We start from the raw sequence: 26,214 nt of genomic DNA, 5'->3' as shown, positions 1-26,214 counted from the left end.
CAGTTCATACCACACACCTGGCCAGTTGGTGCTCCAGGAAAACTCAGAGCTCAATCCAAACTCAGGGGCTGAGCCTCGTTTCTACTTACAAACTTGGATGAAATCCCAGCCAAAGAGACAATATAGCAGCAGGCATCAATAGACAAGCTCCAAGTAAAATTATACCAGAGAATTAGCCTTCAGAGGGTCTTAGTGAGGTTCATCCTGTGTTATCATATGCTTTCATATTTGAAAATGGGAAAAGTGAAAGAACAGTTTAATACCAAAATGTCATTAAGTGTGACCAACTGCTTTGTTCTCCAGGAGCTTAAGTTTAAGGCTGAGATTTTCATGATTCCAGATTTAGTAAGGACATAAGTCTGTGATACAGCATTGGTTACTACCAGATTCCAAAAAAGCTGCCAGACAGCAGTATTTTTAATGTACTCTAGCACAGAATAGAGTTTCCTAGAAAGCTGCCAAATATAGTGAAGGTTTGCACTTTCTCCTTCCAACAGTTTCTTGGAAAGCTGAACTTTAACTCCTGGGCACTTCAAACTACTTAAAAAAAAATCCCTGTATCAAAAGAAGTTTGACAGGCAAGTCATACAGACATACAGAAGACCCTTTTAAGAWGGGTAAGTTCTTCCTCTAAGCAAAGCCTGTACTCTTCTGGGTGTTCCTCACTGTACTAGACCGCATGAACCATAATCCTAGATGAGACCTCTGGCTTATTGTTATATAAACAGTAACAACACTGGTTATTACTACTTTGGAAACCAGATTCTGTTACCTTCCAAGTAACTGACAGCASAGTTAGTCTCTATGTTCTCTTATTGGTCCTGAGGAAAATTAATTAAAAATAGAGCTGACAATTCATCTGAGCTACAGACCAGAAACTGCACATTTACAATTCAAAGCAGAGCTCCTAGGATCTCCATATTTCTTCACAAAGATCTTCCCTCCAGAGCTATTCAGACAACAGCATCAGTATCTATCTGGGAAAGAAAGATGTAAGGTACCTTGGCTGCAACCAGAACAGCTGAATGTAAAGCAAACCTTTTAGCAGGAGGCAGCATTTCCTAGCAGGCACCTCTCCAGGATCTGCCACAGATACTTCCAATAGGTCCTCTCAACCCTCTGCCTCCAGATGAGACAGGAAGGGAAAAGGTGGCTTTGATATGCAGATTGGAAGAAGTGATTCAGCAGCCCATTCCAATTAATCCCAATTAATTCCAGCCAAAGCAAGTAATTCCAGACTTTTAAAGCTACAGGGGAAGCCAGGAGAAGAGCAGGAATGCCCAGCAAGGAAGCCACTATTTCCTACCTGTTTAGATGCAAGCTGTTTCAGTCAGCACTCAATGCTTAGCCAAGTTTATCACCTACCTCTGGCTCCTCTCAGTCTTTAAATAAGAAAAACACAGAATGCATATTGCTGCCCAGGGCTGCAGAAGTCTCTTAACACTAATAAATGCTATCAATGTAGTAAAGGAGAAACAGACTGTTTGGGCTCCTATTTCACTCTTTCCTAATTGTTAGAAGAAACAATCACCACATTACATTTGGGAAGGGGACAGCGATTTTCTGTACAAAGGCTGAGATGCATCAAGCACAGAGGTTCAGGATATAGGTATGGGGGGGACGTGTTAAGAAGGCTTAGAGCAGACCCAGAGGTGTGTGCTGGTTGCTTGCACAGGTCTGAATGTCACCCAGTGACAACATCTGCAAGCCTAACAAATGGCAGAAAGGAACTTTCTGTGCTGTCCCATTTTTCTCTTTGAGACAGATACTGTCATTACATTAGTCAAGCTAGAGCTGAACTGTCAGAACTTTTTTATTATTATTTACCAAAAGGTTTATAAACCAAACTTATACTATTAAATTCTTGTATCATATAGTTGCTCTAATACCCAGGAAATGCAGCATGATAGGAGCACTGTTATTCCCCAGCTTGCCTTTGCTTATCACCTTTACGAAGCTCCTCTGTGCTTATTGCATGGCAGGAGACTACAGAATTCAAGTTTTACCCCAGGGTCACATTCTGCAGGCTTCAGGGGGCTGCTGCCTCTCACAGCACTTTACAGGACTGCTTTGTGCTCTCCTGACCAGGCCTCATCCTTTAAGACCAAYGTATTTTCCTGAACCTTATCAATTCAATGAAGGGTATATGGAAAAAATGTTTAATTTTTCTAGCTACCATTTTTTTTTCTACACTAGCCCACACAGTAGTCCTTTGAGCAGCCTCAATGAAGAAAGCACTTCAATTTTCTTTGCAGAATACTGATATGGTCTTAGGAAGCAAGTTCCTTGACTGAAGCTAATAGAGGCGACACAATCAGGCCTCTGTGGTGAGGCTCCAAGTTGATGAAGAGGCCATTGTACTGTGTCTTGCAATAGGCTTGATATTCCAAAAACTGAACTGTGTAGCCTGGCCTCTGTGGGCGACCAGACATCATTTCCTKCATGGAGATGCAGGTGGATGATGCAGAGATGGAAGCCGTACAACAAGACCTCCTTGTTGACATTATCTGCTGAATTCACAATATACAGTTGGACTCTTGGTTCAGAAAAATACAAAAATCACAGCCCTGCAAAACTGGGCTTCAGGAGACTGCAAGGGACAGTCTCGTAAATCAGTGCAAATCCCTGTGAGCATGCTACATGCACAGGGGTGTCACTGAGAGTGCAAGAGGTGTCAGCACGAGGAGCAGTACACAACAGCTCATCCACTCAGGCCAAGAAGCTGGTCAAATTACAAACCATACCCTGAGTTCAAACATGCCTATGCTCCTCAAAATGATCACTCCAATGAAATTTGATTTTTAACAGTCACCTGAGAGGGTCCATGCAGGGGTGTGATTTGGCTCCTTCCCCTGGCCAACCCATCCTGCCTCATCTCTTACTTCAGAACATGTCCCATGGCAGAGCAAAGCAGTTCAGAGAGGTGATCGGTCAAAAACTAAACTTCCAGGATAGGAGCTAGGAAGAAGAGTAATTGCTTTTTGGCCAAGAGCATCCCCTTGGCTGCATTCTCTCATGTGATGATGGCAGAGACGGAGTGACCACAGCAGACCCAGCAGAGATCAGCTCAACCTGCCTGTGAACTCACTCTGAGGCAGAAGCTTAGGTCTAAATGACGGCAGCAGGAACCGAGAACAGCCTGCTGTTTCCTGCCACTCTGCTCTGATTAGAATTAAACTGTAATAATAATGCAGCTCTACATTTCTCCTTCCTTTATTCATTGGCACAGCGAGGCACAGAGAGGTGAAATGCCTTGGTATCTGCGTGGGAGAGCTAGGRACATCAAGCAGAGGGATTCATCTCCACTAAGTCATGCTGTGACTAGTAGACCATGCTGTCCTCCATTAACAAGTAGGTTGCTRCAGTATTTAATTTATATTCTCCTATAGAGATTGCTGCAAAGGAGACAGTGGGCATAGAAATTGCCTCGCACTCTTTAGGACCTCCCCACCACCACACACACCAGTGGGTCTTGCTTCCTCAGAAAACCAGATAAAAACAGCAAGAAAACTATCTGAGACCCCACTCCTCCTTTCAGCTGAAGAGATACTGAGGGTGCTAGCAGTAAAGGCATAGCTGTTAGCCAAAATGATTGCTTAATTTAATTTTTATTTCCAGCCACCAGAGATTTTCTGAAGTTAGATGCTGGTTAATCAAGCCATAGAGCAGCCATTCAGCACCTGCTGCCTGCTGCCCCACAAAGTTTAAAAGCCTAGAAGAGAGTGACTTGCACCACAGTAATACTGCAAATTGTATGCTTCCAAAACCATTTCTCATGTTTTCGTTTTTTTTTTTCTTCTGGCACATCACCATTCCCATGAAAACCGAGAAGAGCATCTGAGTGTGGTGTCTGGTTAAACAGAGGTAGCCCATCACAGTAGCAATTCGGAAGCTTGCTCCATAATCCAGCAAAACTTTTAATGCAGAACTGTCATTATTCATTTGATTTACATATTTACCTATCTGGAAGGCTCCCGCATCCACTACAGCAGCACTTGCACGAAGTGCACTAGAAGATCTTTGCTGTTGGATGTCTCTAGTGCACAGCATAAAGGCTGTAGGAAGCAATTTCTTTTGGGTCCCATTAGGCTTTAACAAATCAGCCTTTTTACATGCAGGAACACGCTAGGGAATATTTGTGGACAATAGTTTGAATACATCACTAAAAACATTATCTGAACTATAGATTTGTAGTTACAGGCACAGGCGTTCATCCATCTTACAACTGCCCACGGTGTATTTCCATCAGCAGAGCAGCCATGTACATTTTTATGCTTCTAAAAGGTTTACGCTAGGCAACCCCAAAGCAAACAATTCAGCACGACCCTGGCTCCACACCACCTCCCCTGTACGTCTGCCACCGCGTGAGTGAGCAGGCGCTCCCTGCCAACGGCACGCCACGTCACCCATCACACCGGGACCGCGGGGACGGGAACGCCACACTCAGGAGTGCGCAGCTCGTGGGGGCAGCAGGGGATGGAAACGGCGAGTCACAAAATGAGGGTGTCTCAACAGAGGCTTAGAGGAATAAGCAGATGGCGTGGTGGGAGGACAGAAGCATGAGGCRAAGGGAAAGACAGCACCCCAGGAGTTGTGCGAGGGAGGATTGCATTGCTCCAGATCTGTCCTGAAGGCCATCTGCAGAGCCCGCAATACTCAGCTACAACTCAGCAGCAGCATCCCACTTAAAGCAGAAAAGTCTCCTCACACATTCGGGGGCATTTTGTTTTTCTGGTGGAACTAAAATGAAGCAGACGCATCTGTCAAATGAAGTCACGTATGTGAAGCTGGACATGGCCTGCTAGGTATCAAAAAGGATGTAACCTGGAAAACGTCTCACCCCAGGGTCTCCAACATGTAGCCCTGCCCAGGAAGGCAAACGGGGCTCAGCAGCCCAACTTCACCCCAGGACTTGGGTGGTGTGATAGTGTTGGCTGGCCGGTGTTTCCAGGGAGTTGGTCCTGGCAGACACACTATTCCAGGTTCAAATGGAGCTCCAGGTACCCTAGGGAGATGAGGGTCAGTCCCACTGTTTCATCGCTTTCCGAATAATCCCTGGAGCTAAGCACTAGGCTGGGGAAGGGCTCAAAGGCAGAAACTCTTGTGCTGGAAAATCTTATGCTCTGCATGGTGCTTTGCAGTTTGCCTCCCGTGAAGAGTACTGGCCTGTCCTGACCTAGCAAGAAAGCTTAAAGACCGTAGCACAAATGGCCCAGCTACAGAGCCTTAATATGTTGATTTAGAGCAACCCTGTAGAGAAAATAGCATAAGTCTAATGATCCACCACAAGAGAGTTTGATTTTTTAAAAGGATAATTCACTATATCTGTTCTAGTTAAACAGAAAACTCTGTGTCATAATAAAGCTGTCATGATGTTCTGGAAATATGGTCTCACTGGAGGAACACATTGTAATTTTATATCCAGCTATTTAAGAAGATGAGGCCAAGCCCTGAGTGGCAAACACTTTGATGAAACAACACATGAATTAAACATAATTATACCAGAAAAACAGTAAAACAGAACTAATCATCAAGGCCTGTGTTGTACTGCGAGCAATGACATTTGCATTGGYGCGGGGCAATCCCATCCAGAGAGCTCCAAGTCCTCTATGAATATCAGTAATTAAATAGTCAGCTACGCAGCCTGAGGGAGACAATTTTTACTTCCCCTTCTTTTACAGAAAATGAAGTCAGCAGCTACAGTGAATCAGTGGCAGAGGCTGCCAGGACCTACGGGGATCCCAGCTCCCCACTGGACGCCCACACACACCCTCCCACTCACGTGGGCAGAGGCGTTAGATCCTTTTAACACTCAGGTCCCAAAGCTTTTCTCTTCCTTCCGCTCAGCTGAAGCAACGTCCGGACATCTCAGCTAATGAAACACGAAGGCACGGTCAYGAACGCAGGTACAGCAAGGCGCCTGTACAAGCACAACCAGCAGAACAAGTGCGAGGCGTTGGTGCTTCTCTTTTACCCAGACAGTGAGAATTGGACCTAAAACTAATCCAAAGATTGATCCCTCGTGTTCCCCATGGCTRCCTCTTCCCAAACTCCCACCTGCACATCTTCCTCTCTGAAACATACAGCCTCTTCCCAGCCCGTTCTCCTCCTCCATTCCTGCTGCTCTGTTCCCCATACCCAGGCCTGTATTTCTCCAAGAAATCTGGTCTTTGGAGCTGCTGTTTCGTTTTCAGATACTGTCACTGTCGTGACCCTCCAGCCTCAGCCTCTGGTCTGTTCTCATTCAATGACGCCAGCGAGCTGCATGACCGTGGAGGAGCACCTCGTCCGTGGGAACGTCACAGCAGACGTTCACAGGCAACCCGTGCAGCTGGCCAACCCCAGGCCGCTGCCTGCGTTTTGTCAGGACTGCAAATTAAGCCAGGGACAGAAGGAGCCCCAGGCTCTCGGTGGCAAAGCCTAAGAGAGGCAGTGGCCAACCTCCTGGGGTTGCCGGTGGATAGACCTGCTACCAGAGCCAAGCTTGCTGCATTGCTCTGGGATGTCTCCCAGCAAGGCTGCCCCCTCTCCTGCTCTCTCACCTCTTTTTCCTGATAATTACTGCTCAGCCTCATTCCTCTCCACCTCCTCTTGCCCTTTGCTCTTTTAGACAACTATCACACCCTTCGTTTTATTAGGCGTTTCCCAATGGTAAAAATGCTACATGTTACAGGTAGGTGATTCATAAAATGTGTCTCTCCCCATGAGTTTTACAAACATTAACTAACACTTAAAATATACCATGGAAGTGATTCCATTTTTGCAGATGGGAAAACTGAGATAAACCAGCTAAGGCCCAGGGAACAACGACCAAGGCCAGCAAACTTGGCTGTAATACAGCTGGGTTGAGAAATCCAGGCTCCGTATTTGCCAGGCCAAGGTGGCATTCGGCCGATACATGCTCAGAGAAGCTACTCACACGCTCAGAGCTAGACCTGTTCTTAAGCATTTTTGGTKGTTCAGAACTTAACCCTATACTCTYAAGGARCAGCAGCAGGAGTCCACCTACCTGAGCACGCACAGGTGCCTGGRTATGTTTATTTTCTACAGACCATGCTCCAAGGTTTAGCAGAGGCATCAACCAAGTCAGTCTCATGTTCTTACTACAGCTTAGTTGCCCAGTCTACCCATCCCCGGTATTACTACAAGGACTAATCACCCTCCTGTGAGAGCTTTTTCTCTGATGATAGCGGTGTGAGCTGCCATCAGACTCATGATACATAGTYTCACTAGGAAAGACTCAATGTAAAATTAAGATGCAATTTTATACGGGCCTATTTGCTATAAAGCTATTTCCATATGCAGTCTTCTCCCTTTGCATATTTAATCTAGAAAAGAGAATACAGCTGGGTTTAGGAAGCCTACTTTTTTCTAGGTTTCCATTCAAGCTGGATCTCCAAACCTTCTTTATGTCAACAGCAGACAACTGTTTCATAGACTTCATTTAACAGGGTTGGTAACTAACCTAAAAATCGCAGATGGGAGCATTAAATATTTATTGAACTGGAGTGTATTGATTTCCGAAATTAACACTTTGCAAATTACTTCTGTGTAAACAGTAATTAAACAGTCAGGCACAGTCCAGTCCAGGTTCTGAGTAAGCCGTAACTCTTTTTTAGTAAAACATACGTATACATAAAAAATATTAAAGCAAAATGAACTAACACTTCTCTACTGATTTCCATCTGTGCACACTGAATTGCTCTGCAATCATGAATTAAAATTAATTAAAACTTTGGAATGATTTTCCACATAAAATTGGATGGAGGGAGCCCTTGTGACTGGCATTCAGGCATGATGCCAATGAAACTGCACTGAACAGGATTAGACAATATATTGCTTTAAAATATCAAGGACTCCGGTGACTTAGCGTTCCCAGTGCTACTAACACTGCGACTGAACTGGTGGCTGTGCTGGGGCAAACTACAGCAGAAGCACAACTGATACAGACAGAAGCCTTACAGGCTCCAAATCTTTTCCAGGAGCTGCGATCACAAACAGCAGAAAGCTGCTATTTGCTGTATACCTCTCCAGTGCATGTGGTAATAATTTGCTCATGAGATATTGCATTTTTATTCCCTTAAACAAAACATTTATCTCCCACTTGGGCTATTGTACTAATAGTACTGAGAGTCATGCAGCCTTCTCTTGAATACATCTTTTTAAAAAGAAAATTTATTTTAGCTTTGCTTTAAAAATAGCTGACTTTTCCAAAACTACTAGTCTTCCTTTCAAGCACTGTCCAGTGTCCTTTCCAGGACTCTTTTCTCATTCCCTGTATCTACCCAGGCAGGATCTCATGAAGGTAAGCTTTCCTATTCAATAAAGCAACAGTGAAAGCCTCATTGAAGTTAATGGCTGAAGGTGTGTTAGTGAACTGGAAGCTCTGAATAACATTCTGCAGCCCTTAATGCTTTTCGCGCAGGCTGCTGTACACTATATTTCGTTGCTTGTGCTGGATTTTWTCCATGTTCTGAGTAAATCACAGCTTTTTTACTTTCTCCCTTCCCCCAAAACATATGCACTTAAAAACCCAACAGAAATGAACAAACCCACCCACACTGGGATGGATAGTGGGTAAATCAGACTCTGAACTGGTCGGGCAACTGTGGTTATAAAAGGGCACAGGACGCCTACAGATGATACTCTGCACCAAGCAGGTTATCCTGATTTTCCAGGTAGTTGCGGGCTTCAGTCTGGGCAGGGGCTCGAGTAYGGAGAGTGAAGCTCTGTCCCCGGCCCGCGGGAGCTATTCCGACCCCGCCGCGCAGCGATGCCGACGGCACGAGGTGCCCAGCCGCCTCGGCGGTGCCCAGCCTGGCTCCATCACCCGGGCGAGGACGCAGCTATTACCAGGGCTACAGGGCAGAGAGGCTGAGATGCAGGAGGAGGGCGACGTGCCGCACGGACGCGGTCGGCTCGGATGGGGCGCGGATGCTACCCTCATTCAGCTGTGCGCATACGTATACGGGCGCGCTCGGTTTGTCCTCCCCCCTTTTCCTCCCCGTACAAGATGCAGATTGGTTTCCGGTCCCCGAGAGCTCCTAGGAGGTTGCAAGTGAGTTTGCAGAAGAAGATGAAGAGAACAAGGCTGCCAGGGGACTTTAATGAGAACTACTTCTGTTCTCACRGTGCAGTTAAGAGTCGCATAATGAAGCAGAGGCTGTTCTGTTTGTTTTTTAATGAGCTCTCTATCTATTTGACTTTAACTATCCTCATTCATCTTCTCTGAATCAAACCTCCACTGCCGAAATCTTGTGCATAAGAGTTAAAGAAGGGTGGCTATAACCTGATTTATTGCATACTTCCAAACGCTAACGTATTTGCAGGAGGGGCTGCGGTGTTTAAAGCTGAAGAATTGATAGCAAAATTGAGCGTAAGTTCTCAGTTGCATCACTGAAAGCTAAAGTAATCYTGCAGGCTTGTCTGGAGACACTTTTCTTCCATGTTGTTAGAACATCAAGAGGTTAAACTGCTAGAGCTAGTTTTATGGTTTGCTAACTGGAAGTTGGTAAAAAACAGGTGTCTTTCTTACTCTTCAGATTCTTTCAGGCTTTCAGGGGTGCCTGAGTCTCAAGAGGTTAAAGGAAGAAAAAATACCATGTGAACCAACCCAAAGAATGCAAGATCCTCAAGATTTTTCCTTCAATAACTTAGAAAGAGCAAAATAAACTAAAGGGGTTTGTGCCTCATCTCCTTATGTAGGAGATGAAAACGAAAATCARCTACACAATTCTCTTCACTTCTTCCTCTCCTTAAAAAAGAGGAACCACTGTTTACAACCTAGCTAGAAATCAGAAATGGAGGTTTTCTTCTTAGATAAAGAAATTTAGCCCCTAGCTCCATATTTAAGCATTTAAAACAAACACAGCTTCATTCCTAGAGGAGCAGCTGTGTAATTAAGACAATTTTTGGATGAAAGTGTGATTCAAGAGCCAAATACTATCTTAATTATATACATTAATATTCTGCTAAGAAGATGCTCATCAAAAACATAACTCTTGCTATTGCACAAGGAAGATCACTAAAAATATAAAAATAACGGATAGGGGTGTCAGCRGTGCCTGCATGAGACACTGCGGATGACTGCATGGGAGTGAAAGCAGCTCCCAGCTGCAGAGGAAGYGGACAGAAGTGATCATAAACGCATTTGAGCTAAAAGAGAATTGCAGAAAGTAATCCGCCATCAGAGGGGAATCCTGAACAAGAGAGATGTCTGCRTCAAAATGAGAGTTGCCTCACGGCTGCCCAGGTTGCTTGGGAAGGAGGGAAACTCTTCTGCTTGCTTTTCTGCAAAGGAGCGTATTCACAGGCAGCAAAAGCAGACCTGGAGGTCACGAACGGGGTGCAGAGAGAAGATACGGGAGTCTCACGTGCTGGATCAGGAACCAGGATGTCTTCCWGCAGAGGGGAGCACAGGGGGTCACTGTGGTCTCACGTGGAGACTAGCAGACCGCAGCGGAAGGACGGAGGGGCAGCATCCGACCCCGGGCAACTTCTCCTCCCGCGCAGGCAGGCAAGTGTGGGTGGGAGCCGCGTCCCCGCTGGCACACGGGGGAAAGGAGCCGTGCCGTAAGGGACGCGGGGAGCGAAGGACAGCACGTTGCCCAGGGACTGAGCAGCCCTCGTCAGAGCCGCAGTGCAACGCTCGCACTCTAACCCTCTAACCTTGGCTGCATGGCGAAGAGCAATATCCAAGTTTAATAAACCACTAAGCAAATGAGAAAAGAAGGGATTTCCTTGTAGGTTAGGAAGCTCCAGTGGAGTGTGAACTCCTGATTCCCACTATGGGGGGAAAAAACCCACAAGGTTTAGGGAAAAAAAAGGGGGGCCTAAGGCTGCTCTGCTTCCATCGAAACCCTTGTTTAAGGGCATTTGGAATTGCACAAAAGCCAGAGCTCTCTCGTCACAGGTGCACAAGCTGAAAGCCAGAGGATTTTTGGCTTATGGCTTCACAGCAGGGGCCTGTGCTCCCAACTGCCCTCAGAGCTAGGCTGGCTCCATGTGTGAGCAGGAGATCTCCAAGGAAAACCCAGGTGCTGCAGGAAGCGGAGTTGGGAATGCAACAGCAGTTGTTCTTTCTGCTGAATTTGCACTGAACCAGCGTCACACAGAGGTGCTATTCTGGCCGAGCCTCCGTGGCGCAAGTGCAGTCTGGGCTGAAACACTGGGAACCCAGAGCACCGGGAAAGGGCATACAGAAAAACCCTCACTTATCCCACGCACCCTTTGATTCTCCCCAAAAGACACAAGCTTCACTCCATCTCTGCAACAGAGACACACAAGGATTATCAGGGAGAAAGATCATTTTGCTATCCATCTCAAGCTGCTCTAAAAGATAACGCCCACGAACGTTTAAGAATTCAGTATCCAGATGACACGTGGCAGAAATGCAGCAACTTGGCTGTCCGGGGGACACAAGACAGAAATGCTCTCCTCTGCATACAGCAGAAGGGAGGGAACTTTGAGGGCTGAGCTGCCATTTAGCAAAGTCACGCGTCCAAATTCCCAAGTCCCACTAAGCCACAGGCCATGATGGTGAGGAACAGCTGCTCCGTGACTCTGCTGCAGAACACATGGCAATGCTGGGACAAACCTCACCTCCAACCAGTCCCCAGATCTACTGCATGAAGCCCGCTATGCTGCACAGTGACGGCAGCAGCATTTTGCCTTAGGGCTGGAACTGCATCCGAGGATCTAGTGACTSCAGTGTCTCCTTTGCAATGCAGAAAACTCGCTAGTGCTTTCCAGCAAAATCCCAGAATCTCAGCACAGGGATGGGATGRGGGCAATTCGGTACGGGGACCTCGGACTTTCTATTTTAATCTCTGGAAGCCTTAGGAAACGCTTCTTATCCACAGCAGGAGAGCTTCACTTGCACGCATTCGACATTGTAGAGGTGAAGCAGTTTTTCATATTTTCATATTTTGCCTCTTGCAACTTGTCATGCACAAGGCTAACAGCCCCACGGGCTTCCCCTGGGAAGGTGGAGATGTACAGGCTCCCATCTCACAAACAAACGTTCGATTGTAACTCACCTTAAAAACACGGAAGACCAAGGGCCCATGTTAATTAGCACTGACATTTAGAGCAGCAGCCATGAGATAAGAGCGATATGAAGATGGATGAATGCCAAGAGCATGTGGGAGGGAAAAAGGCCTCTGGAGGAGGGTTAGGCTTTTTCGGTGAGTTCTCCTTGAAAAGAGAGACCATTGGCCTTTGAATTCAGTGCTTGGATTAGAACAGAGGAAAAAAAMCACAGTCACTGGGACTGTCTTTTGCCATATATCTGAATTGCAGGGTGCTGCACGCTGCTGAAATGACAGAGAGACCACTGGACTGGACAGTCCCAAGTCACTAGCCTTACGTGTGGACCTGAACATCACAGTTCAGGCACCGCTTGGCTGCAAGGGTCTGGCTTAGCTTTGGTTCAGAGGATTTCTGAAAAAAACACCACAAAAGTCCACCAACTACCTCTTTCCACCAAAGCAGGGTCAAGCTTTATAAAACCATCTGCTCTTCCAAACTTTCATCTCAAACCAGAATAAACCTCTTCTGATGCCCTTGGGGACTTGGCTCTTTTCCTCACTGTCTTTCATGTGTCCAGTTGACATTATCAAGAATTCAGACTCCATGGATGAGATCCACAGGCATAACCCAGAGAGACTGAAATAAAGGTCAGTTTAAAACAAAAGCACTGGTAGTTCTTTTGATGGCCTTCTGATTTTTGAGCCATTAGGTCATATTCTTTTTATATCTTTTAGTTTTTCTCAGTTAAGAGGAGTGTACAAAACTGAGGAGTTTTTGAACAAAAGCTAGTATGTTTGTGTAACCCCTCCAGTCCAACAGCTGAGGCTTTGGGAAAAAATCAGTTATCATAAGTGCTGGAAAAGCTGCTTCCATACATGACTCTTTCAATATGACAGCGCCAACAGCAGAAACAACAGCCCTGTTCCTGAGCATTAAGTAACCCTGTTTCCCACTTCGATCCCTACTGTGCTGCTACCTCCTGAGAAATAGTCTTCAAAATTCTGCAAATAAGCCTAAATTTGGCTTTGGAGAGCAAAGATACGGAGCAGGTGAAATGTTTTAAAGGAAAGGGAACAGAGCCGGCACTTGAGAGCAGCCCAGAGGCAGGTCCAGCACCCGCAGCGCTCGGGAGTCTGGAGSAAAGGCAGCAGGGCCAGGTTAGCACTGCGCTGTGAGCTCTCGTTCCCCCTCCCATTCGTAACCTGTAGATTTAAAGCTTGTGGAGACAGGGGTACAGGGTATGCCCGGAGAAGGGCAGGAGGGCTGCTGTCCAGGAGAGGATGGAGGACAGTTTTGCAGCCTCTGACACGCAGGTCTGCGAGCAGGGACAGTGCCCTCCCTTCGCAGAAAACCCAGTCTGCGCAGGTGTGCTCTTCCAAAGCACAAAATGCAAAACGCCAACAAGAGCGACAGTCCTCAAAGCATCTTTTCTCTCTCCTTTCACCATCCTGCTAATCACGATGTCTGGGGCTATAAAAAGACACCAGGCAAGAGCCTGTCTCTCATTCTGATCTGCTTCCGTGTTTATAACCATCACTTAGCTAATGACACTTAGGAAGTGTTACCAAGGAGACTATTTGCATCCTGCATGGTGTTGCTAAAGCAACACTGCTAAATTAGATGCAGAGCTCTTAGCCTTTATGTACCGTATTTGCATTGCTATGGAAATGAAATAGTCACAGGCTTAAACTATGTTTGAGTCATTCACTCATCTAAACACCTGAAAATAGCCCAATGGCAGCAGCTATGGAGTTTCCCCTGAAAACTAGCATGTCTAGGTCTCTATCTTACACATATTTCTAGCTTGCCTGTCAATGTGACCTACAGACAAAGACAGACAGCTTTTCTGTTATACAATAACCTTCCTATACAGGGTATGTTTTCCCTATATGTTTGGCTTTTAGTTGATTACTTCAGGGCATTTTAACTGTCATAAACAGTCACAGCATCTTCTTATTTTGTGGCACACAGAAGGCAATTTATAAGTAGCAGTTACTAATAGCAATTTTGAGCTCAGAGGCACTGGAAGTGAGCTAACTTGCCTGAAGCTTATRGATCAACAGTTCAGTCTCATCCTGAGTCTTGGTTTGGCTGTAAGTAATCACCATTCGAGGGCTTCAAGGTAGCCCATGGAAATTTTAAAAGGCTAAATTAAGTCTAATATCAATAAAGAAATGATTAAGAWGATGATGAGAAAATAGAATCAAAAAAWTAAAACTCTAAAGAACCATAAATGAGCTATAAACAAAAATAAATGTCAGRGGCTATTTAAGGTGAAGTTACAGARTAAATTAAACAAGAWACACAACAGACTACTGGTAGGAGGAAGAGAGAGCAAAATGAATCAAGAGGTGTGTTTGGGATGGTTTCCAAAGAAAGTAACAGCTTTTCTAGGGGTTTGGCCACTTATCAATATGCTAGAAGACATATTTAAAATTAAAACACCCCCTCCATCACGTTAATATACAAATACGGATAACTACAGCAAAAATTGCAATTGCATAGCAATAAATTATATGCAATTGTACATACAGAATAAACATAATTTAATTGTATTTAATTGTAAAAATACAATTGCAAAAGATGAAAATTATGAACTGCAGAGACCTTGAATGAAACATACATTACTTTGCTTGCAAAGTTTCCTTTTTCCCTGAACGTTCCCACGTTGCCATGAACTGGAGGCAATGGAGCAGCTCCATTTTGTAATCACTGGCCTCTCTAGCCTAGAGCTCTGGCTCTGCATTTGGCTGGATCCTCAAAGATACCAATGAATGTCACAAGTAAAGACATTAAGCTCTCTGAACTCAGCTCAAGTATTTTGGTGTAAATCTAGAGCAACGTATTATCCTTACAGGTTTCTGTTCTGATGGTCTGAGCAGTACAAATTGGACAACCACATATACTAACAAAATACTATCCAATATCTAGCTGGAACTCTCCATCACTATTTAAAATTTTTATTCCAAAAATAACTCCTACTTTTAACCCTTTCTAATTTAACAGATAAACCCATGCAAGGACTTAAATACTTGGCATCCACCACTGAATTCAATCAGGCCCCAGAATCAGAGCAAAAGCACCTTGCTCAGCTACAGTGTGCAATATGGCTTGGGAGCCTCTCATTAATAAAACCTTACTTCAGTCTAGAAGCTCTATTAAAAAGTACTTCTGGGAGCATTTTGTCCTATGTAAAACCTCTGTTGCAACAGCAAATCTAATCTCGCTGCTGAACCTAATCAAGAGAAACTTTCCTTCCTGGTGAATAGGTTTAAGCTTAAGAGAGCCGATGTCCAGAAAGCATTTCAGCTGCCCACACCTCTGATTGCTTATACCTGGGAATTTAAACTGGAAATATCAGAAAGGAGGGGATGGGGCTAAAGGATCTTGCAGCCATATCAGGCCCCAGTTCAGCCAGGCAGTCAGGCATGCCCTTTGACTCTTTGGCTTTCAACAGTGTTTAAGGATGCTTTTCAGGGGGCTAGAAGAGGCAGAAGCACCTCACTTCAGAGCGAAGCCCGTGGCAGTTGGAGAGGGTTGCCTCCTCTCAGGATGAAGCTGTCARTGCTTTCCTGAACAGGGAGAGGGTCCCGGAGGTGCCCGGGGGTCTGTGCTGGCCCAGGGAGCTTGGCAGGCTGGAAGCACGGGGGCAGCGCTGCAGCCCCAGCCCTTCCCAGGGCGGCAAAGCGGGATCCTTGGACTGCATCAAACCAGCTCTGCGGGAATTCATGGATGCAGGACTGCTGTGCGGAACAGATGAATTTGCTGCTGCCGAGTTGCTGTGCAAAAAATAAATAAATCATCTTACCTCCCTAGACATCAGCCTATTTTAGGACAAGGGAATGGCAGAAGCTCTCTTCTCTGCCTCCTGGCAATAGCTGCCCTAAGACACAATTTCCTCYGGTTTTATCATTTTCTAAGGTCCTCCACCACACCTCTGCATCCCAGAGAAGAGGATTTCAGTACTTAAACATTTTCTAGGGTCTTTCTGTTGGTTTTGGATCCTGTCCTAAATCCGYATGGACAGGGCCCATACTGTGCAATGTGTCTCAGTTACTCATTAGGCAACCGGCTCTCTCTGCAGGCCACCAYTTAAAGCACCTCATTAAAATACGACCCACTCCGTATCTGACACAATACATTTGGCATAAAGAAGTTCTCATCACACCCTGAAAAACGCTGCTAGACTGTGAATTACCGTGACTTCCCTCATCGCAGTCCCTACACGGCCTTATCTAAACTGTGTCATAAATCTTCAGGGTTTTATCYGAACTCTCCTCCTCCTAGTGACATTCTGTACTTCTGAATAACGTTGTCTCCATATGAATTGCAAGAGGCACAGCAATAATGCTCCAGCAGAAGCAAGGGGAAAATAGCTAAAAGCTACACTGAATTATTTTCCTACTTGTAATCTTCTGTCATATTCCGAGTTGGAAGATTAGATAGCAAGATTATAGCAGCATTGCAGGGTGTGTATCACAAAACCTTTGTTGTAAGACCACGGCAAGTACAAAATTTTAAATTTGCCTGACATTTCCCTGTGTTACAACTTCATCTGAAACCTTTTTTTTTTTAATTTTGCATTGAGGTTATTCATAACCAACGTAGTATTAACACTCCCAATTGGGAGTTTACCCTCAACCTCTCTTCCCACTCATCCCTTGGCAATTTTTCCTCCTGGGYTTCAGGTTGGACTGACAGCTGGAGACTGACATTAGCTGCTCAGCCAACAAATATACAGAGCATGGGCAAGAGCTACCAGAGTTTGCTCCATTCGTTGCTGCAGAACCACCTCTTTTCCAGTTGAAACCTCAAGCTGATTTCTAATCCCTCTGCTAAGGCCGCCAACGTACACCAACACTGGCTGAGAACTGCCTAAAGGAAATGCACTCAACACCAGATTATTTAYATAGGCCATTAGGCATCCAAGCAGATAGTAAGAACTTTCTGCCACAACTAATGCAGGACAGATTTCARCTGGAGGAATAAGGCTCTCAGCTGTCAGGACTTATCACTTGGCATCTCAGCCCTGAACTTGCAAGAGGTCTTTTAAAAAAAGGTACTCATAAATTTGAATATGGAGAATTTTTTGCACATTTATAGGTAAATTTTAAACCTGAAAGGCATGTAATTGTTGAAGGCATAGTAAATGACACACAGAAAGTTGATGGGAATGTAGAAATCCAGCGCTGTGTATCAGAGGTTACTCAGATCCTTTACAATGTATTCACTGCATTTTAATAGACAAATTAAATAATCTCAACTACTTCACCTCCTTCCGCATTTCCATACTAAAATGGTGCAATATAATAGATTAGTGAGGCACAAATTTCTTCTCCTTTTTCTATCACATCTGTTCAAATGACTCACTCAGATTCTGTTGGCAACTTTAAGTTATTTGTATCCTGCTTTCTAAAGCTATGCAATATTTCTATATGAAACCATCCCATCCCTTCCTACCAAGCAAATACTTACTAAGTATAAAAACCAAGCATTTATCATGGACCAAAATGATCCTGCATGATACATATAAAAATGCAATGGCACTAGGTGCTCAAATAAATCTGGATTAATATCAAAGCAATTAAACGCAAAATTAAACAGATATCACTGAAGGAGATTTGAACTGACCGTCTGATGAAGAGTTGGAATCTGGATTGCAAATAAGCTCTGGATCTACGGTTGCTCGGCTTATCTGGCAAAAGCCTGTCCAGTAGCAAGCTAAGACTCTAACACTAATCTTTACATTAGATGGTGTTGATGAGCAGCAGAGCACAAACACAAGCACGTCTCCATCCAAGTAGCAGCTAAAGGGAAATCAAGCAGAGCTTATGCCTAACAGAGGATAAAAGATGATCAGTGGGGTTTTAAAATCGTATGTTGACATATGGGAAGTCAATGTGAATTAGAATGAATCAAGCATAATATGATTACATTTCTTCTGACCGGGTCAGGGTCAGGGTGCGAGCTACAGCTTTCAAGGATGCTGAAGCTGGATGTCCAGACAAGCACGCTGCGGCTGCTCACAAGGGSGAAATGGGACACTGAAACTCCAGCAATCTGCATCCCTCTGCTGTCCATCCTTTGCTCCTCTGCTCCTCCACCTGTGAAGGGGAGCAGTCCCCCGTGTGAAAGTCCGATGGATGGTAGCCACAGAGGGGCCAGCCTTTCAGATTAGCCCAACATCATACCYGGCTCAGACTTTCACGCTCCCATTAAGGGAAACCAATACCCCAGAAGTGCACCTAGTTATTTCCTCTGGGACAAGGGAGTCCAGATTTCTGACTCTGCTCAGCATCCCATGCACCGGCTCCTTCTTTGGTGTTCCAGTAAGACCAGACCTCTTCTCAAAGGGTAACCCAAAAAGCACATGGAGATACATTGGAAAATTCTGGCCCCGCTGTGCTTTGATCTATTTGCCTTTTAGCAAATTCCGTGCCCACATACAGTACTTTCAGGGACTATAAATACGTTTTGCAGATAGGAATTCTTTTTATTTGCTTGACAAAAACATTATCAAACTTGTGAACGCAAGCACTGAGACCCCTCTTACAAAGAGAAACCCTGTTTACCAAAATCAGTATTACCACTAAAAATAAAAATGGCATTTCAGGAAAGGTATGACTGTTCCTGAGAAGAGGCCTATGTTGGCATCACTCTTCCCTCACTTCGGGGAAATGCACCTATAACACTTTCTGAATCTCCTTTAAGAAACGTGTGTGAAAATGCTCGAAAGTGCCAAACCTGCCCCATCTGCCACTACCATCCACCAAGCTTTTATCTGAAAGTAAACAGAACTTTTTCTTTGATCCAACATGAATATATCCCCAAAAGTAGAAACATTCCCACTGGGTCAGTGGAATCTTCTTCATCAACTTTACTCCTTTTCAATTATTCACACCATTGCTTCCCAGAATACACCCCTCGCCCAGCTGGGAAAACACTCAGTAGGGGTTTCTAAGTCATGTGAAGTTTCCATTATACTTGATACATTGCACTCAGTCATCCTCCATCGCACAAGCCAAAGGAAGCAAGCACAAAGGGGAAAGTGCGAACAAGTAAGTAACCCAAGCCAAAGGCAGACATGAGCAGGATTGCCAACGTTTATACATAGCCTTATATCTAATCCACAGGCTCGATTCACCAGCAGCTGCACTTGTTAGCAATAACCAGTTACAGAACTCCCCAGCCATCGCTTCGCTGAAAGAACTGTAATGCAATTGGAAGATAACCTGGAAGCTGCCAATCTTTTCAAGTCCCGATGCAAGACACAGTGTGTGTTCTGGCCATATCATAAAAATGGTGAGATCACCTCTGAAAGACAGTCACTAGAGAATCCCTGCATATGTCCATGCACACGTGTGTAAGCCCACACATGCAGGAATGTCTGGGATTGTCCCTGTTACCAGCATGAAACCACAAATATTGAATATGAAGGAACAAAGAAGGAAGAGATGTTGCAAGCAATGCCAGTAGCTTTAGAATTTATTCCATCTAAAAGCTCATTACCAATTTTCCAAAAAATGTTTACACTTTACGCATTCAACGTCTTTTAACGAAAGAAAACTTGCATGGTATTTCATCTCTGAGGCTGGTCAAGAACTATCAAGATTTATGTTTCAGACATGTGCATAGAATAGCCCTGAGGTTTAACCTGACACTTTTCTGAGAACGGAGAATCCTTCCCTACACTTCAGCAAAGAGTTGAACTAAGGTGCACTAAAAGAGAATTACATAAAAATAACATCACCATGGCATCCTCTGCCCTACAGCTTTAGAAAATTATTCTATTTGACTTCAGTAACTAAAAGGCTAAATAACGAGTAATATATACATGCTGGTAAAACTGGAATTTTACATACGACTCACTTTTACCAGCTTTTACCCAAGAATGAACGGAGAAGAAAATCCACCCCAGCTCAATTTTAACTACATAACTGCATCCGCACGTATCTTAGTATGGTTAATTCTGCAAGTGTCTACCCTACTTCCCAGCTAAACAGCTAGCAATACCCAAGTTAGCTAGGTCAAAAGCTAGCTCAGGTTCACATGTACATGCTGCAGTCATAGCAGAAACTTTAACCATTGCCAGACTAATTTTCCATTAAAATTCATCTCTTATTCTCCAAATTACTTTGGGATTTGTCAGTTTGCAGCACAGAACTGAGCACTTGCACAGTGCTGCGATTAAAGTCCATCTTGGATCAACAACATCCGGACAATCCTGGAATAGTCATGTTGTCAACCCCACTCCTCGAGACAGTTTAGATTGCTCAGATGTCCTAAAATTTCAAGACAGACTAATCCAGAGCACATGTGGATTCTCAGCTTGAAATAAGTAGCCACCATGAAGTTATGCACCGTAGGTGAAACAACATGTACTTATGCACTTGCCACAGGCAACAATTTCAGCGATGCAAAAGTAGCTGGTTCTTGCAATTATCCTAGCAGCAGTAGGTAAGAAGAACGGTTGCCAAATCTGAAATCTTCCAAGCCTCTTTATTAAAAACCTTCCCAGATACAGGGATACCCACAAAAGCTTCTATTTCAGCAGCCTCAGAAACAAAATGAAGCAGTGGCCACTCAGGCTCTTGTCACGCAGTTCAAAGTAAGCAAAGAGAAACTGCCCAGGAATGCAACAGCACCTTTCCCTGTCAAAACCACACAGTTTTGACATGTGTAGAAGACACAGATGCCATGTCTCATCCAAAAAAGATGTGATGGGAGTYTGCATAGGGACTTCATCACAATCCGTACTGTCTCCCACATAAACCCAGGATGTTCCATGGATGACTCTGAGGCTGCCATGGCAATGAACCACTCTGTGACAACCCGGGCAGGGACATTCAAGAGAAAGAGGACGGATCCAGTTACATGGTAGCCAACATCAGATCAGGCTGGAGGGATGGTCACCATCTATCTCTGCASTATCTGAACACTCTAGCTCCATCTGCCACTGGTGTGGAGAAGTTTTGAGTTCTCATCTCATCATTACTCTTATCTGCTGAACAAGAGTGACTTGGGAAGACGCCCTTAGGAAACCCACAAGAGCAGTGCATCCATGTGGTCCCTATGTGTAGTAAACTTCAAAGAATTCCTCTTTCTTGAACTCATCCAATCTCCCCTAAAACAGGACCCATATTAGCATTCATAATGTCCACTGGCAATGAGCTCTACAGACCTACTAGCCGCTGTAGATGGCTACTACCTCCTTTTGTTCAAAAGAAAGGGGAATCTAGGAAATTCATCTGATGTCCTCCTAGTTCTTGCATTCGAAGAGACAGCGAACAGTGGAGCTCTGCCCCTTCTCGACATGCCAGTCAGAATTTTGTAGATCCCTATCATTTCCTATCCCAGTTGTCTCTTTGCCCAAAGATAAGAGTCTTAGCTTATTCAATCATTCTTTACAGGAAATTATTCTAGACCTTTGATTACCCTAGTTGCCCACCTCTGAACCCTTTTCAGTTCTCCTATATCCTTTTTTGTGTGAGGGAAGGGGAAGAATCACAACTATACACAACATTCTTGACCTGGGGCAAAATACACAGCATCACCTGTTGGCAAAGCAACAAGTGACTTCCTGGGAGATTTCTGACAAACTGCACCATTATCTGCTTCATCAACAAGCTTCAGGGCCTTACAAAAAGCAATATGGTAAATGACAAGTAAGCTTAGTAAATTACTGTGTTTGCAGTACTGAGCAATTATAGGCAGTTAAGTGCAATAAATCAAAGTTCAGTAGCTTGAGAAAAAATCTATTGCAAGAGAGGTCATATAAACCTGAAAATCTTAGGAAGAGAAAAAGCTTGCACCTACATCCCGGACACATTGACAGGTCAGAGGGAAACAAGCACAATCCGGGAGAGAATGAAAGTAGAAGGGCGGGAAGCAGGAGGCAACCTTCAAAGCTGTAAGTGATGGAGGCCAGCAACTGAATGAATCTCCTGACTCCGTAAGGTCGGAAGAAGATGAAATGAGACTTCGGAGAAGAACCAATTACAACAGCAACAGGAGCTGAAGTTATTTTTCCTAYGAGATGATGACTGATCTCCACGCAGCACAGGACACAGCTTCACTACTGGCACCCTTGCCCAGGGGCACTGCTTGCACCCTCTCTTCTAATCCCCGTATTTATCAGCCCCTAATGTCCTTTTACTTCCAATACAGTTTTATCTAGCAAGTATACAAAATGGAGCTGGCAGCAGGATATTCTTTCCTGTCAACAGCGTACAATTACTGAAATGCCTACCCTGGTCAGATTAACGTTTTGGCATTTATTTCAGACACTCGTAAAATATCAGTAGAAGGAGAAAAAAAGGCTGACATACTTGTGTGTCAAGGAGACATACAATGCTTGGAATAGCAACTGCTAAAACACAGGTAAAGATTATGTAACTGTGACTGGTAACCCTCMTGAGGGAAAGGAGCAAAGCCCCTGCCTCCTAGGCAACTTGCTTCACAACGAGTTGTGTTTTCTAGGGGCCTGGTGCCAGAAGGGCAGGCTCACAGCMTTCAGCAAACGACTGCTGACTCTGACTTGAGGCTTCCTAGGTATAAGAAGGGACTAAAAACTGTCCTGCCAAAGTACTACCAGCCTGTTTTACATGGTACTTTGGACCTATAAGCCCAGGCTTCTCCCACAAAAATCACCCACCCACATAAGTAAAGGTTATCTCTATAAAAGAGCAGTAAATATCATATGCTCTTTAGGCACAGACCATGCCCGCACATGACTCAGATGTTGATGGGAGTCTCCATATGCCACCGCAGTACCAATAATAAAAAATAACCCATTAGTAATCAGCCACTGCTGAAAAGGAGATCTCCAATCARTTTGGGCTGGTTCTGTAATACTGTATGCACATTCCTTTGCATAAATATCATAGATGCATTTACCTGTGAGAAAACCTTCTAGAAGAAATCCTGCTAGCTTTCTGTGGCGAGTGGCAGCTTTCCTCCAAAGAGGATGCTCAGGGAAGAGCAAGAGAACTGACTAGGAGGCTGGAGGAAAGGATTTAAAACAGGAGACAGCAATACTTCTTAGCTTTCACGATGTACTATTGATCTGCTGTCTACTGAAATGGCTAAGCCTTCTTGCAGCTGAGGACACAGAGACAAGCGAGGATAAAGAGCAACTTGCCTGAAGAGCCCAGAAAAAGGCATTCAGGTCCCATGCTGTCACCTCTGCCCCAAGGGCTGGCAAAAATTGCTTTTCTAACATCCTGGACCAGCAAATCTGGGAACTAAACAGCAACCCTAAAAGGGCAGAGAACCCACAAAGCACAGCAGGAGCAGTTAAATACATCAAGCAAGGCTGGGCAGTAGCTAAGAAAAGAATGCAATAGGTGCAGAGATTTGGAAGTTGTAACACTAGATGAGGAGGATAGCTAAAGGAGCTACACTRGTATTAAAAAGGAGAATTAAGAGAGGAAATTGAATAATTTATCTTGGAAGAACCACAGGACAGTGAGATGGGCTGGACTGGGGACATATGCCTTGAGAAATACTAGAGGCACCTTTGACTGGARCAGTTCAGGCCAGACTGCCCTGGTACTAGTAATTAAACAGTACAGAGACACTGCTGCAAAGGAACAGACTGGTCGGTCTTTTTCATCTCAGAATCTAGGAGATTAGGTATGGCTGGAGATTTTCTGCTCAGTTCCACTTCAAACACCCATACACACCTTGTGTGATAGCCATCACAAGCCATATTTCACACAGGGTGGACAGCACAAGCCTCCTGGAGTTTATCTGGCTGCGTCATAAGCAGATTGCTATCAGACAGTCGCAATCTTTTGCTCAGCATTAGGGAAGGACATAATGGATCACCTTCTGCCATTCCAGAGGAAAAGCAAGTGAAAAACCCATGGGTGAAAATAATCTCACTTCAACCTCCTCATCATGATACTGCCAAATGGCAGCCTCCTTCTGACCACTGGCCATGACTTCAACAACCACATCAAGATTGTGGCACCTGATCTGCTGAGGTTCTGGAGGATTTATTTCCACTGACTTTAGCTTCCGCTATCTCCAAACTGACCAAAACCTGTAGGCACAACTGCGACACCAATACCTGTAGTAACCATACCAGAGCCAGGCATGACATACTGCCTTGGAATACACAAGTTTCTAGTGAAGACCAGCATGAAGTCCTTCTATAAAGGGCTGGACAGATCAGGTTTTAAAGGGTTGTCCTACTCAGAAAGCAACTCTGAGGTCAGCCCAGGGTTCCAGATCTATTCCTTCAAATACCKTCAAGAAAGACCTGCCTTTTGCAGCTACCTGGTTTATAAATTGAAACTGAAATCTGAAAATTAGGGTGGGCTCTTTCCTTCTTAGGTATGGCCACCAGAAGCAAAGCAAATATTCTGCCATGCCAAGCCATGCCAGACCTCAGCGACAGTGCTGTGTTATGCCCTCGACACCACCAAAGTATCTTACGGTCTTCAGAAGCTCTGCTTTAGTAAAGAGGATGGGACAAACTAGTGTGTTGTTCTGTGGATGGTCCAATAGAAGCTCTGCTGGTTTTGCAGGAATGATAAGAGAAAGAACTAAAAACTGACAAAGTCAATGCATGTAGGAAGCAGACCTACTATGTATGGAGATTTTTCTTCTTACGTAGCAGAGGTGTAAAGGTTCAGGAACAGACTTCAGAGTCTCCAGACCTCCACAGAAAAATTAATGCCCTCATGGCTTCTGCTTTAGCAAGAATAAGCCAAAATTATCCCTAGCACCAGGTTAGGAGGAGGTCATACRTAGGAGGAGAGTGCTTGATGGTGGCCAAAGGCTCCCTAACACTGAGTCAGGAACTAAGGGAAGAAGAACAGCGGACCTTCAATTAAAATACACTTTGCAAAATGTTAAATGGCAGATACGTAACAAAATTGTGTGACATTCATACTTTTGCTGCTATGCCTCCAGACCATTTTACAGGAACCTGTCAGATCTGATCAGACTTGTTTATTCTGCATTTAAATGTAGGACCTGAGGCAGTCCGGTTTCAAAAAAGACAGAAAAGGCACATATTGTCCCTGGCAGTTGCTTGGTTTTCACAACATAGACAGTGCCTTGTTAACTCTTTGCTCAAAACCCGAGTGATTTCCAGGCTCTGCTACATTACAATGTGAAAACAATTCTGCTTGCTGCCTCAGCATGGGCAGCAATTTAATTGAAACAGAAATTAAAGGAGGAAAGAAAGAAAGAAAAGTGCCATAAAAAAAAATAAAAGACAAACTCGGGTGATTCATACGTGGCATCTTGGAAATCTCACGTAAGTCAGTGATAATGGATTAAGTGGCATGTCCCTTCGGGCTCCAGTCTATCAATTCTTATCTGCTCACGGTTGCTCCAGAAAGATTTCCAGCTGACAGCGTGATTCTTAAAGATAAACCCTCCCTGGCAGTTTACACCGCGCACCAGCCACGACCGCGTCGCGCGTGGCTTCACGTTCGCGCCGGCCGAGGGCCGCGGCTCGGTTCGCCGCTGCGGCCGCAGCACCCTCGCAGCACCCTCGCAGCACCCTCGCAGCACCCTCGCGCTCTGAACGCGGCCGTCCGTCGTCCGCGCTGCGCTCCGGGCTGACCCGTCCGTCCGCGGCAGCGCAGGCAGCGTTTCTTAACCTCTTCTCGCAGAGCCACCGAGAAGGAGCCGTGGTTAAAGCACCCTCGGTCCGCGCAGCTGCTCCGGAGCACCCAGCGCAGGATGCGCCGCAGGATGCAGGATGCACCGGGTTGGGGGGGGGGGCCTCGCGCGTGGACGGCGGCGCCGGACGGCCTCTGCCCACCCGCGCCCGTGCCTCCGCCCGTGGAGAGCCGCAGCACGGAGGCGCCCCGGTACCACGCGGGATCCCTCGCGGCAGCGACCGGTTATTTTCTGCTCCCTCCTCCYCGCCACCCTAAGCCGGACGGGGAGCCCCGGGCACCCCCCCGCGAAGCTGCCTCCCACGGGGGCAGCCCGTCCCGCGTGGGGCGCCCGCGCCGCGCCGCGCCGTACCTTTGAGGTGGTGGTGGCGGGCGCGGTGCAGGCGGCCCTGGCCGCCGCGGGGCAGCGCGGGGATGCTGGAGAAGCTGCTCCCCATGGCGGCATCCGCCGATAGCCGAGCCGAGCCGAGCCGAGCCGAGCCGGGCCGGGCCGGACCGAGCCGGGCTGTCCCCCCGCCCCGGGGGCTGCGGCGGCGCGGAGAGG

The 26,214-nt window shown here is 45.5% G+C and overlaps 1 protein-coding gene across 1 annotated transcript in view; it reads right to left on the bottom strand.

The window, feature by feature from the left end:
- The window catches only part of NEURL1 (neuralized E3 ubiquitin protein ligase 1), a 161,484-nt gene extending 135,351 nt beyond the window's left edge, over positions 1-26,133 (bottom strand). The window contains exon 1 of the mRNA XM_085307797.1: positions 26,023-26,133. Coding sequence (XP_085163923.1) covers positions 26,023-26,107 — 85 coding nt within the window. The 5' untranslated portion in view covers positions 26,108-26,133. The remainder of the gene's footprint in view (positions 1-26,022) is intronic.
- Positions 26,134-26,214: the final 81 nt, after the last annotated feature.

Source organism: Rhea americana, unplaced genomic scaffold, assembly GCF_003343005.1.
Source record: "Rhea americana isolate MKP2758 unplaced genomic scaffold, rheAme1 scaffold_104, whole genome shotgun sequence".
Taxonomy (NCBI): domain Eukaryota; kingdom Metazoa; phylum Chordata; class Aves; order Rheiformes; family Rheidae; genus Rhea; species Rhea americana.
This window is presented reverse-complemented; position numbering and strand designations above follow the sequence as displayed.